The sequence below is a fragment of the Anolis sagrei genome, chromosome 3, assembly GCF_037176765.1.
Source record: "Anolis sagrei isolate rAnoSag1 chromosome 3, rAnoSag1.mat, whole genome shotgun sequence".
Taxonomy (NCBI): Eukaryota; Metazoa; Chordata; class Lepidosauria; order Squamata; family Dactyloidae; genus Anolis; species Anolis sagrei.
The window spans coordinates 225,105,716-225,119,498 of NC_090023.1; the positions used below are offsets into that span (position 1 = coordinate 225,105,716).

Sequence of the window (13,783 nt, forward strand, 5' to 3'; positions counted from 1 at the left end):
TTTTTGTTGCTGTAAGTGTGCAATTCTGAACCTTTAAATTCTGCCTTATTGCTAATTTCTTGTTTTGAAAGCTCTTCAACAACAGCACATTTTAAAAAAAAAAAAATAGGGGAAAATCCCATGTGACACATGCATTCTACAGATGACAGAATGGGAGCAGATAACAGCCACTTGTGTGATGAGGAATGAAGCACACGGTTTAACTGAAAATGGGAAGAGGCGCATTCTGTGTGATGGGGTCCTTAGTTGAAATTAAGAACTGTTAAATCCTACTGCACTGTTTTGATTCTGAACAATGTCATCATATGTGGCAAATTTCGGCTTCCCGGGCAAGCGCTGCCGGGATTGGTGCAATGTGCGGCAATCCGCGGTGATTCTGACAGCACGTATGACAAGGTATAAAGTGTTCAGAACTCTATTTACCAGACGTTACCCATGAAGGAAGCATTGGCCCCTTTCTGTAAAGAGCAAAATATCTGCATGCATTTAGTGATGCCCTCATATTGTTGTGCTACTGGAAATTCAATCTGCCTTTCAAAAGACGAACTGTTGGCAACCTAGGATCTCATAGAGGAAGCAGTATGATATCTCAGCAATAACATAAGCTTCAAGAAGAACAGCTTTCCAGTGTCTTTGAAAATTTCATTTTTAGCTGAGTGATTGTGAAGTGCTGCTGTGCCAAGCCTATCACATGTTCTAATGAAAAGTAGTATGTTATTGTTCCCTTGGATTTGCCATCTGCTACAATCACCTGTTTGCTCATAGCAACAGTTAGTTCCAAACCCCTTACAACAGACCCTTTTCTCCACTCCCATCTTCCTCTTTTGTCTTATGCATTTGGGGCCAAGACTATCTCTTCCAATATGTTTGTCATTGGATCTTGGCCCTCATTTCTGCCATCGTACATTAAGCAAACCACAGATTACAAATGTACTAAAAAGCTTAGTCAGGCTATTTTGCATTAATATTTAAGCCAGATTATTTTGTATTAAAACCATTAGAAAAGAAGGCCAGAGTACTATCACAGTCATCATTACTGCTTAAAAGCTAATTGTTGAAAACTGTACCTCTCCTAGAAACAGGCAGGGTTTTGTTGAGTTTCTCTCAGATGCGGCTGTTTTCTTCCCAAACTGGTTTTATGCCAGATTGAAGGTTTTTTTTCCTTTTGTACTGAAACTCATTTTAAAAACAATTTTCCTAATGTGTGCATTTATTTTGCTCAATTTACTTAATATAGAAAACTACTCCCCATTGAGTAAAACATTGTTGCGTATTTTTCCCAATTGTGCTCATTTTAGTAATTCACATTTTAAAATATGTTCATTGTTTTAAGGACACTTCTATTCTGAAAATCTCAGGAAAGTGTGAAAATTTGTGGCAATGTGCACATTTTATAACAATTCACAGAAGATGTGTGAATATGTTACTTTCATTGAAGCTGCCAAGTTCAATTATATGATTTTCCATTCCTAGAAACATGGTACTTACCAAAGAGCTGGTATAAGTTGGGTCTGACGTATCATCTTGAAGGTAACGTGAGAGGCCAAAATCAGACACTTTGCAGACTAGATTGCTGTTGACAAGTATATTTCTGGCAGCAAGATCCCGGTGGACATAATTCATCTCTGCAAGGTACTTCATACCAGCTGCAATCCCTCGTAGCATGCCCACCAACTGGATGACTGTAAACTGCCCATCGTTTTGCTGAATTAGTAAAAGGTAAATGACATGAATCAGCATTTCTTACTGATTTAACTTTAACCTAGAGTCATTGCTGGGAGCAAAAGTCCATAAAAGAAGCATAAGGAAAGGAAGAGCCATTTGGGCAGGAAAGTAGGCTGATTTTTGGAAAGCAGTGATGGACTGGCCATGGTGACTGCTTATCCAATGGTGAGTGGTCTCCTTTAAATATTAGACAATATGTTTAAAACGTCAATGACTTTTTAGTAGCTTGAAAATGTAATCGAACTTCAAATATTATTATGATGTTGTATTACTACAACAATGTATGTTTTATTACTATTTTAATAAAAAATAAAATCATTATAGTTGTGGGGTGGCCCCCCTTTGTCTCCTTGTCGGCCTCCTTTGCCTTCTGACAACCAATATTTTTAGACCTAGTCCACCACTGATATTAAGACATTGTGAGAGGTAGGAAAACTCAGAGGCAGTAGCTAAAGGAAAGGACCAGAACAAGTAACAGGTCATAAAAGAAAAAAATAATGGAAAAAACCCTCAATTCCTAAGGGCAGAAGAAGCTGTATATGGGTGGCAGGAGAAGTCTAAAATATAGTCATAATTCTACATGCACTACTTAGTTATATAACTATTTTAATTTCATAGCTATATATAGCATCTCCCAGCCCAACCCACCTCCATCTTGACTTACTACACAGCAGATGCTGCAAGCAAAAGGGATCTGTTCTTTGTCAATTAGGATGCAGCAGACTGACATTTTCACGTACACACCATGAGCAATGTCTGGTGTGAAGAGGAATTGTGAATGGAGAAAGATGGTGGGACTGACAGTGAAAGACACGGAAAAAGAAAATAGAAATGATACAACATTTCTCACAGGAAACAAGAACTCCATGATGAGCAAGTTTTGGTCTCAGGTGTTGTCTTTTTTTCCCCATCAATGAATGGATAAGTATATGCTCCTTTTTCTTGAAATAACACTACCTTTGTAATGTTTGTTGATTTCTCTTTAGATATGACTCTTTTCATTTGGATATTGGCTTCTCCCCAAAACTTTAATTGTAGAATTCTTGTTTCCCATCAGAAATGGCTGTATCACTTATATTTTCTTAGATACTTGATAGTTGTTTTTGTTGTTTGTAATACACTGATGCATGGTATTTAAGCATGGGGGGGGGGGGGCAGGTAAGTATTTCCAGTATTTACATTTATCTTCTATATATATTATACTTATCAGTCCCATCATGTTTTTCTTTTCACTTCAGTATTCAGAGATTGGTATTGGTGGGAAGGAATTATGATAGGGATCCTGCTTCTGACTGTTACGCTAGAAATTATTCATGGGAGAGTGTTGATATGACTCTTTTGGATTCATTAATCCATTGTAAAAAAAAAACCCATGTGCATGCCTTGGCACATACCACAAAACCTGAACTCATTAGATGGTCCCATTCCATGGTCACAAAAACCAAACAAGCATGGAAGCAAGCATGTAAACAAAAGATGGCTGCACTTACCCTCAAAAAAGAATCCAGGGCTCCATTTTCCATAAATTCCGTGATAATCATCACTGGCCGGCTTTTCGTGACCACCCCCTCTAGTCGGATAATATTTGGATGGTCAAACTGACCCATGATGCTAGCCTCACTGAGGAAATCCCGCCTCTGCTTCTCAGAATATCCAGCCTTTAAGGTCTTAATAGCCACATAGATTTCTCTCTTGCCAGGCAGTTTCAGGCGCCCTTTATACACTTCGCCAAACTCCCCTATAATGGAACAAATATTACTTACAACTCATTCTGCTTAATATTTCTAAAGGGAAAAGTTACAAGAGCTACCCAAAAGCTTCTCCTGAGTGGTCCTGTCCTATGATATTCCAAGTGTTTCTGTTAAAAGTCAATGGAAGGATGGTATCGGTCTAAAAAACCAGCTGCACATAAAGTGCAGTCACAGAGCTCTTGCACCTTTAATGATTGTGTAAATAAGGAAGTTTTACACTGGTTCAGCTTTTCTAACCACATAATGATATGACAAGCTGTATTTGTTAAAATTCTCTCTCCTTCATGGCTATGAAAAACCCAGAAGCCTCTAATCAGCTAGCTCATCTGTATCCTGGTCATTACAAACATTGCTGGCTTTTACTGCCAAGCTGCTCCACTGATTGACACCTATATCAACAGCCAAGTCTATATGTTTATTTTTAAAAAAACACAGTAATTCATTCATGTCTGCTCAGTGAACTCTTGTATTTTACTCAATCAGTAGTTAATTCAATTGCAATATGTTTTATGTTACAATCTGTTTTGTTTAAGAGAAACTTGAATATGGTAAGGGCTGTTTGACAGTGGAACAGACTGCTTTGGGAGGTAGTGGGCACTCCTTCATTGGAGGTATTTAAGCAGGGGCTAGATGACCATCTGTCAGGGATAGTGGTGTATTTGGAATGTTGAAGAACATAATCACAGCTCTTCTGGGTCAGACAAAAGGCATACTGATCAAATCCAGTATCTGATCACAGAGTGGTCAACCAAATGTCTTTGGGAAACCCATAAGTAGGACACAAAAATAACTCATGTTCCCCAAGAACTGGTACTGGAAGGCATGATCCCTCTACTACTTGAAGTAATACTTAGTTATAACAACTTATAGCCATCAGTAGCCTTATCTCCCCATGTCAGTATCCAGCAAGTGATTGTGGATACCATTGTTTAACTATGTGCTGCATGATGAAGTACTGATTTCGTCTGTCTGAATCTCCAATCATTCTGCTCCAGTGGATTAGTCAATTTCTAGTATTATAAAATAAAGAGATGCATGCCTTCTTGTCCACTCTCTCTATTTCACACATAATTTTGTACCGTTCTACCAGGAGTTTTATTTCTAAGCAAAATAGTTCCAAATATTGTAACTTTGCTCGCACTGGAACTACTTTAGCCCCTTGATCATTTTGATTACAATCTCTGCACCTTTTCTAGCTGGTAAAATATCCTTTTATGATGCAGAGAGCAGAACTGTCAGCTGGATTCCAAGGGACAGCAGTTACATTATGAGTCTATATGAGGAAAATATGTTATTGGTAGCTTTATATGATATCCAGAGCTTGGTCATAATTAATTGTACTTGTAATTGATTCCTTCTTCCAAGTCCATGCAGATTACAACGGTAACTTAATGAGGAATAACTACACTCTTTGTAGTGTAATTGTCATATTTATACAGTTAGGAGCTAATTGAACCATGGTGACATTGTGTGGTATGAGCTTTCATTCATGTCACTGCCTGCAGACTTTGCATGTAACAATAGTAACTAACTTAGTAACTAAATTATTGAAAGTAAAGTGCCAGTTTTTTTTGCATTTCTAATACAATCATGGTTATTTTATGCACTTACACCTATATCTATTTTTATCGATACTTTACCGAGACTTGATTATGCCCCATATAAACACAGCAGCAGCAGGAGCATACTGGGTTAACGTTTTCATCAAGTCATCCACCACAACAGCAAGATCTTTTCCTTGCTAGGCAAAACTAGCTTAGATCCCATAAGTGTGTATATGAAATCCTGCATGGATCCCAAAAAATCCTGCAAATATCTGTAGTAGTAATTTAATAGGACTTATTCTCAAGTGCATGAGTATAAAACTGCAAACGTTTAACATTGTAATTATAAAAGTATATGTAGCAGGAGTAATTGCTACTGAATTACTTCAAAGAAAATAAGTTCAGGGTCAGGGTGCAAGAAACAAACAAGCATTAAAAAAGACAAACAAAACAGATGATTTTTAAAGTCACACCAACAAATACCATACCCAAGCAGATAAATGTATATAATAAAAGCAGCACAAGTGACAGACTTTGCAGTTTGAGCTCTCCTTCTCACCAAATCCTTGTGTTCTACCACCTTCTTTTAGAAAACCGAATCAATTGGTGTATAATAAAGAAGGAGTTTGGTAGAGGGATCAAAAAAACTGAAGGACAAAGAGAATTAAGGGCACCTCCATACAAAAGCTCCTCCGGTGAGCATGATTCCAACGTGGGAATAAAAAAAATGCTATTCCCAGTTTAGTACATTGACTCTGCTCCAATTGCTTTTGACAACCAAGTTGATGGTACTCTACTCCATTTGGACTGGCTGTGATGGGAGTACAAAAATGCTTGCAGGTTTTAAACCTGCCAGTTGAGAAGAGATAATGCTCACTGGCAGCTTCATCTGGAAGAACATTTAGAGGGGAAAGGAGCAAATCTAAACAATGAAGGCAAAAGCAAGCAATGAATGTAAACAATGAGCTGCCATGGATGATAAGCAGTCAATTGCAAGAAGCTTGAAAAAAGAAAGGGAGAGACCAAAGAGCAAAAGCAAACAGTAGCAGGTGAGCTCAGATACACTGGAGGTATGAACATGATAGATCAGCAAACAAATGTTTTTCTAAACTACATTTGGGGAATCTCTGGCCTTCCAGATATTTTGAACTTCAAATCCCATATACTCAGCCAACACAGTAAAGGACTTTGAGAGTTTTAGTCTGAACTAAGGCAAAGATCTAATCAATACAATGCCTTTGGGAATGGTCTCCCATCACCAAACTATTAGCACACAAATGGGATTTTGGTTTTATGGTAACTACTGGTTTTGATTATCTGGAGTTTTTCCTTTTTAAATGAAGGGTTGACAGGGATACCCATCCCCCCAAAAAATTATTTGCCAGCTTGAAAGGGATAAAAATCCTGTTATAGCAGGAAGCGAAATGCTGTAAACTAGAGAGTTATTGCCCTACCCATTTGTTGTTAATTAAAATTAGGGTACACAACAATGTATTAAAGTGAGTCAATTAATTAAGCACTCTTTCTTAAATAACAGAAGGTTCAATTAGACTTACAGGAGAAAAGTGCCAGTCCATTATTAACTCAGCAGGATGTGCTGCAGCATCCACAACACAGGAGGAAGGAGGGGAGGGGAAGGGTTATGGTGAAGGACTGGCACTGAACACCTGTCCAATGGGAAAAAAGGCACACCTGCTCCAATGACTTCTTCAATCTTCACGAAAGACACATCAATTTCCTTGGCAAACTCACGAACCGCTTCATTGGGGTCCTCATACGTAAAAGGGTCAATGTAGATCTTCATTCCTGGGGAACCTTCTCAGTTTAGAGAAGATCGGGACAAAAAGAGGGAGAGAAAAATCATATTCATCTCTGGGAAGAGGGATTAACACCATGTCTCCTTAAATTCTTCTTCCTTTCCTGTCTTCACAATGACTTTTTCCCTCTGAACTCTCCCAATATTTCTTCAATTCATCCTGTTATTGTTTTCCACTTTCCCTATATTATCTTTTTTTCCTACATGATGTTTTTTCCCCTGCACTCTCCTTGAAATGTAGAACATATTAGTTATAACTGGCAGATTGGGAACAGGCCATAGGTTACACCCAGAAAGTGGGTGCATGCTGTTATTTATTGAAGCAGTACCAAATCTATTTGCAGGAAAAGTCAAGGAAAGAACTACAGGTAGAGATCAATATTTATCAATCTGACACCTTTTCTACATCAGGTTGATTGCAAGGGCCATGCCATGTGGCTGTGGTAGAGAAGCAAATGCAGAGCAACAATAAAAGAGAGGAACAGCAGCAAGCTGGAAGGAAAAAAAATGAATGAGTGGGAAGAGGAGGACAGGAGAGTGAAGGCAGAAGGAAATCACTCTGGGAAAAGTTGTCTTGGGGGGAAAAGAACAAAAGGGTAAAAAAGATTCAATCAGAGTAATAGAAGATCATCTGCGATGCTCTTCCGAAAGAGGAGGCGTATACAGACTGATGAACGCTTTAACAGAGAAGAGAAAGTTGTTTTTCAGCTCTTTGACATTCTCAGAGTGTTCCATTTGATTCAGACTGACCCGCTCTGCAACGTGAACATAAATGCCTCTTTCGAAGTCCTTCCCCATTTGTCCCATATACAATCAACTCGGAAGAGTGAGTTTCGAACCGCAACTAGTTTTCTGATTTTATGGCAAAGGTAGTGGAAGTTTATGGTACTTCTGTTCATGCATAATTTAACCAATTTTTATTTATTCCACATATCTTTGATAGTTTTGTGACTGACACTAAATGAAAGAATGTAGCAATTACAAACAAGTGAACATCCTAATGATAAAATACAACTTCCACAATAAATATTCTCAGGGTTTATATTCGTTTCCTAAAAGCCTCACAAAAGCTCTTATAGTGGACTGCCAAACTTTGACCAGACACAGCAAAGAATTTGTGGGGTACCAGTGGGAGCTTGGGAGATTGCCTGCAGGAACAAACTTTGGTAGAAACCTCATTATTTCACTCATTAAATTTTAAGAGAAATTTCACACTCAGAAACACAAATCGTATTGGTGGAGGCACTTCCTCCCATCTGGTGTGCATTAAATAGTGGAACACATGAATCTAACAAAAAGCCTGACCAGTATTGTGCAATTGATTTTTACAGATTAAATTCAGCAAATCAAGACACCAAAAATGCATGGCACCACCTGTTATAAAGGTAAGACAGATATTTTTTTTTCTTATTTGTTACCTTAGGACCTCTTAAATTTTTAATATACCCCTTTAGGGCCTTCTGTGCTGTTCTCAAAGGATCTTGTCAAATTATTCTGCTTCTATTGCCCTGCAGGGTGTTGATATAGCTATGGTATCCGGTAAACCTCATTAAACAAAACTAGTTAAGCCAGGTAAAATAGTGTGGTTCGACAGGAACTTAGAAAAGTATCTTTTCCAAGCTCTAGGTCATACAAGGAAGGCATTAAATGTTCAAATTCTAAGTAGGTAGGTGCAGGATGAGATAAAAGCAAAGTGGTTACAGGAAAGAGGACCAGGTCAGATGTTTTAAAAGTCTTATATTTCTCATTAACTGATGGCTACACAACTCTGAAAATGATCTTTCTTATATTTCAAGACTGGGAATACTATGGCCAACTGCCCACACATGGCTCCCATTTTTGCAACCCTTGGTTTGTTCCGTTTCTCACCATTCCAACACAACAAGACTATTCACTCTACACAATTATAGTACAATATTCTACTTTAACTACCATGGCAATATCACATGAAATGGATAGTTTGGTGGATCACTTGAGCTCCCTAGCTGAGAATTCTGAATACCCTTCCCTATATTGAAAATCCCAGGGCTCCACAGGCTGTTGCTATGGGTGTTAAAGCAGAATCATAATGAGTTGTCATTGAAATTCACAAGCTTGTGGGCAATTTCAACAGAAAGGAGGAAACCATGAAAAATGAACAATATCTGGTTACCAGTTTTGTTTTTTTTTAAAAAAAAAAAACCAAAAAACCCAGAATTAAGACAGTAAATAAAGAACACCACTCAGAAACAGGGGCATTCCAGGCAGCAAATGATCAAGTGCCAATTAACTCCTCCCAAACAAAGAATGTCCCCAGGCAGCAACAGCCAGACTTTGCAGTTGCAAGGCTACTCAATACGAATCAAGCTGGCTAATTGCAGCATTGCTTCAAACAGGCAAGAGTTCTTTATCCCACCCTGGACATTTCACAGATACATATACATACACCCCATTTGCCTAATTTCCAACAGATCTCTGAACAAACCACTATGGTTGCTCTATGTTAGGTTTTATGTGCATATGAAGCATTACATTTTGCCATAAATATGCTGGAAACAACTTTGAGTCCCCCCTGGGGTGAGAAAAGTGGTATACAAGTGAAATAAATGAATATATAAATAAACCTCTGAGGCTGCCTGCCACAGAAGCAGGTGAAATGGCAGGAGAGAATGCTACTGGAATATGGCCATAGAGCCCAAGAAACTCACTGCAACCCAGTGCTAAAGCCCATGAAAGCCTTCAACAACACACAGAATAATAATGCCATACCTGTACAGTATGAAAGGGACCGAGGAAAAGAATGCTGATATAGGGAAAAAAGAAGGTGCTCTGCTGATGAACCAACTTGGGCATAGCATATTTTTGAGAACACAGAAATGCTGGACCACTCTAACAACTACCATGTCAGGCTACACAGAGAAGCCATTGAAATCCACAAGCATGTGGACAATTTCAACAAAAAGGAAGACACAATGAAAATGAAAAAATCTGGCTACCAATATTAAAAAAAAAACCTCTAAAATTATAACAGTAAATAAAGAGCAACATTCGAACACAGGGGAACTCCAGACAAGAAACAATCAGGGACAGCTAATCACCTCTCAACAAAGGATTTCCCCAGGCAGGAACAAGCCACACCTAAAAACTGTCAGGCCATCAAATGCTAATCAAGGTGGCCAATTGAAACATTCACACCTAACTCCAGAAAACAAGAGTTCTTTTGCCAACCTGGACATTCCACAGATGTATAAACCAAATTTTCCTAGTTTCTAACAGACCTCACAACCTCTGAGGATGCCTGCCATAGATGTAGGTGAAATGTCAGAAGAGAATGCTTCTAGAACATAGCCATACAGCCGGAAAAACCTACAACAACCCAAGGTGAAGTTCTTTTCCATACCTTTTAACCTACTCACTTCTCACACCCACACACCCACATTTCCTTTTAGAAAATTGGAATCCAACTTCCTGTCAATGGTGGAATAGGGACATGATTTTTAGTTTTCTTTTTTTCTCAATCTTCCCCTTCCTAAATATACTGGGCACCAGACTGATTGCCTCAGAGGCAAGCTAGAAAAATAAACCTATACATAGCAGAGTTCTTTTGAGTTGTCAGCAGAGTTTTACTGCACAGCCTGACCTTGTGCCACTCACTGGTTAAGAAAATTCTTTAACTCAGTTTATGTCCAAACTCATAAAGGAGACTTTTAATCTTGACACGTTGCTTTACATACAGCTATACATACACATACACATACACACACACACATATCAGGATCACCTGATCTCCTATCAGTCAGTGGCATATATAGAGATATCCTCATGATGTAGGTAACATATATGAGCAACAGATATATAGTGAGAAGCAATAGAATCAAGGCACGAGAAAGAACACATGCTATGCTGCCCTCTTTTATTAACATTGCTTCTTCAACATTAGCCAGGGACACAAGAGAATGATGCAGTTCTTGTCATGACTGTCACATGGCCATGATTCAGCTTCTTCAGCTTGTCCCTTCAATTCCACATCATCACCCACTTAAACCTTCAGTAAGTGTGTGACCACATGTCCATTAGAACAGTATTTTCCGTCCGTTTTACACAATAGGGTTACAGCCAATGCTTTCCTGTTTAACAATGTATTATCTAACACTTCCAACCACTTCTGATTTCATGGGCTTTTTTTTTTCAAAAGCAAGGTAGCATGTAAGGTTTCTGAGGGGGAGGAACATCGTCTTCCAGACCGCAACCTTTCTTCAACCTTCTTTTCCTTCTGTGTTTTTCGACTCTTTCTTGTAGTAAGCTATTTCAAGGACCTATTGAACATAATTTTGTCAGGTGCCTTGCCTGATTATTATCATCTTTTATAAGTGTGGGTTATTACAAATTACATATATCAAGACTGTCAGAAATATTCTGGAGGATCACAATTGTGCATCCTATATATTAAAAGCAATCTCTATTCTCAGACTGCTGACGTTTATTTAACCAAAATGTCTTTATTCATCTAAAATGCAGATATCATTAGCAGATACGGAGGAAATTTGAAGAAAGAGTCCATCTTTAAAGTAGTTGCAGGTAACAGGGGATTATATTGATCTACTAGTAGAGCCACTCCTTCCTGCTGCACCCCTCTGTAAATAAAAATCAAATTATTCTCTTTTTTGCAATGAAATACCCATAAACAGCCCCTAGAAGGCATGTTTTTTTTTTCAGAAGAAGGAAATTTTAGGCCCCTGAGATTTTATTATAACAGTAAGTGAACTCAGAATTCAATTCCTGTTCTTTTTATTATTATTTTTTTTAAAAGATTGCACTATCTTTTAGAAGAAAAGCTCTTGGGCAGGGTAGCCAAAAAAACCCAATAGGGACTGAGATTGCTTGCTGGACTCCTAATGCCGATTATTTGTTGAGTGTCAGAATAGAGAACTTGAAAGAAGAGGAATGAAATAGAGTGCCCATTTTCCTCTCAGGGGTGGCTGATGATTGTGAGGTGGAAAATTCACTCTAACTTTCAACAGTTTATTGTTTTTATATGCCTAAAGGCAATCTACCAAGAGAGATTTTCCTGGCAAAATCTATTCAGCTCTTTGGTCAGTCCTCATTAGTTCTTGGAAGGGAGACCATCAATAAATACCAAGTGCTTTAAATTATGGACCTCATCAGATGCAAGTCCTCCCCCATTTCCAGACACTTTAAAAACATTTCAGGGATGAAGTGCCATGGAGCCCTTCATACTGCGTAAAACAACTACCAGTTGTCATTTGTTGCATTTTGTATCTGAAATGTAGTAGAAATGTAGAGAAACCAGGCAGGCGGTAGAGGATAGGAGGTGGGAGAAATCATTGCCTGACCTCTTGATGTGCTTGGAAACAGGAAAAAGCAAGAAAAAACACATGGGATGGGATCTGTCAGGTTCGCCTGTATCATTTTGGTTAAGCGAAGTGGAGCAATGGCCATCCCTATGGCTGATCTCCTACCAAGAATTTACATTTCTCTCTTCAAATCCTGCTTCATGAGCCTGGCATAGTAATTTTTTTAAATTAATTTAATCATTAAAAATACTGAAAATTCAAGATATCATCACTATGATTTTCCAGTCATTTCTTCTTCATGATAATCTTGGCTTTTGAAATTGTGCTACTGCACACTTTTTAACTTTGTCTCTGACTTCCAGAGTAATGAGATTGGGGGGAAAGGAGAGATGTTCAGAGAAAGTCTATTTAAGAATGATGCCTCTTGTCTCCTTGAGAGTAAGTTAATTGGGAGGGACAGCAGAGGACCCCATGGAAAGAAATTGTGTCTGCCTTAAGAACAATACATCCTGTCTCCTTGAGAGAAAGAAAGAATAGATTGTGGCGAACGGGGTTAAAATAGTGCCTTCCAGGGCAGGAAGGCATGAGAGAAATGGATCGTGGCAAATGGGGCCACTTGAAGGCACATACACATATACACATTTTATTAGCAGTTCCACCACAGTTGCTGAAGTTGTATGGAAGACATCAAGGTGCTGAAACTTATATATCTCCCTGACAACCCAGAACAGTTGTTGGCAGTGTTATTGTCTAAACCAAAGAGCCACCATTAAAATGAAAGGGAAATTCCCCACTCCACAATTTTGGAATCACCAGTTATTTGCATTGCAACATTTGTTGCAGGTTCCATCTGTTTGCATTGTTATGTAGTCACTTTACTGGAAGAGCAATAGAGTTTTAGTTTTGATTTCTATTTAGTTACTCGGGAAACAGTTGGATTCAACTTGGATTGGATCTCATTCTAATTTTTCCATCTCCTGGAACCTCATATCAACCCAATTCAGATAACAATTTATGCCCCTTCTACACTGCCATAAAATCCAGATTATCTGCTTTGAACCAGATTATATTATTATAGATTCGTATAATCCATATCAAAGCAGATAATGTGGATGATCTGCTTTGATAATCTGGATTATATGGTAGTGTAGAAGGGGCCTTGATCAAATAGAAAGCACAAACCTAAAAAACGTACTATCTTCATTCTGTGATATAATACCAAAATCAGTCCTATTCCTCTAATTCTCTTATTCTTGCAGTCTCTCTCCCTCCACCCCCACATGTACATACCCACTTTCATTCCATTATTTGGTTTTGGTGCTTTTGCTTCCACATCTCTTGGTGGGGAAGTGTTTCTCCTCACTTTCCATGTATCTGGTAAACACTCACAGAGCAGAAGTCTTTGACCTCTGTGCAAATCACATATTTATTCTCCCATTGCAGTCTCTCTTGTTTATATGAGTTATCCTTTATCATGCTAAGCAAGTAACTTCAGAGTTCTTCTCACAGCCCTCATTTGACCCAGAGGAACTATAAGAATGTGGAATGTGAATCTTCAGTTCATGCCTTGGCTCTATGTTATTTACTTTAACAGAGGTGTCTGTAAGAATTGATAGGGCTGCCAAATCTCAGAGGAAAATTTCCAAAGGCTGG

The 13,783-nt window shown here is 38.4% G+C and overlaps 1 protein-coding gene across 2 annotated transcripts in view; it reads right to left on the reverse strand.

Moving 5' to 3' along the window:
- The window catches only part of EPHB1 (EPH receptor B1), a 429,850-nt gene that overhangs the window by 46,194 nt on the left and 369,873 nt on the right, over positions 1-13,783 (reverse strand). For both annotated transcript variants that reach the window (XM_060768006.2, XM_067465922.1), the window contains exons 10-12: positions 6,713-6,835; positions 3,216-3,463; positions 1,489-1,704 (exon numbers count right to left, since the gene is read on the reverse strand). In XM_060768006.2, coding sequence (XP_060623989.2) covers positions 1,489-1,704; positions 3,216-3,463; positions 6,713-6,835 — 587 coding nt within the window. The remainder of the gene's footprint in view (positions 1-1,488; positions 1,705-3,215; positions 3,464-6,712; positions 6,836-13,783) is intronic.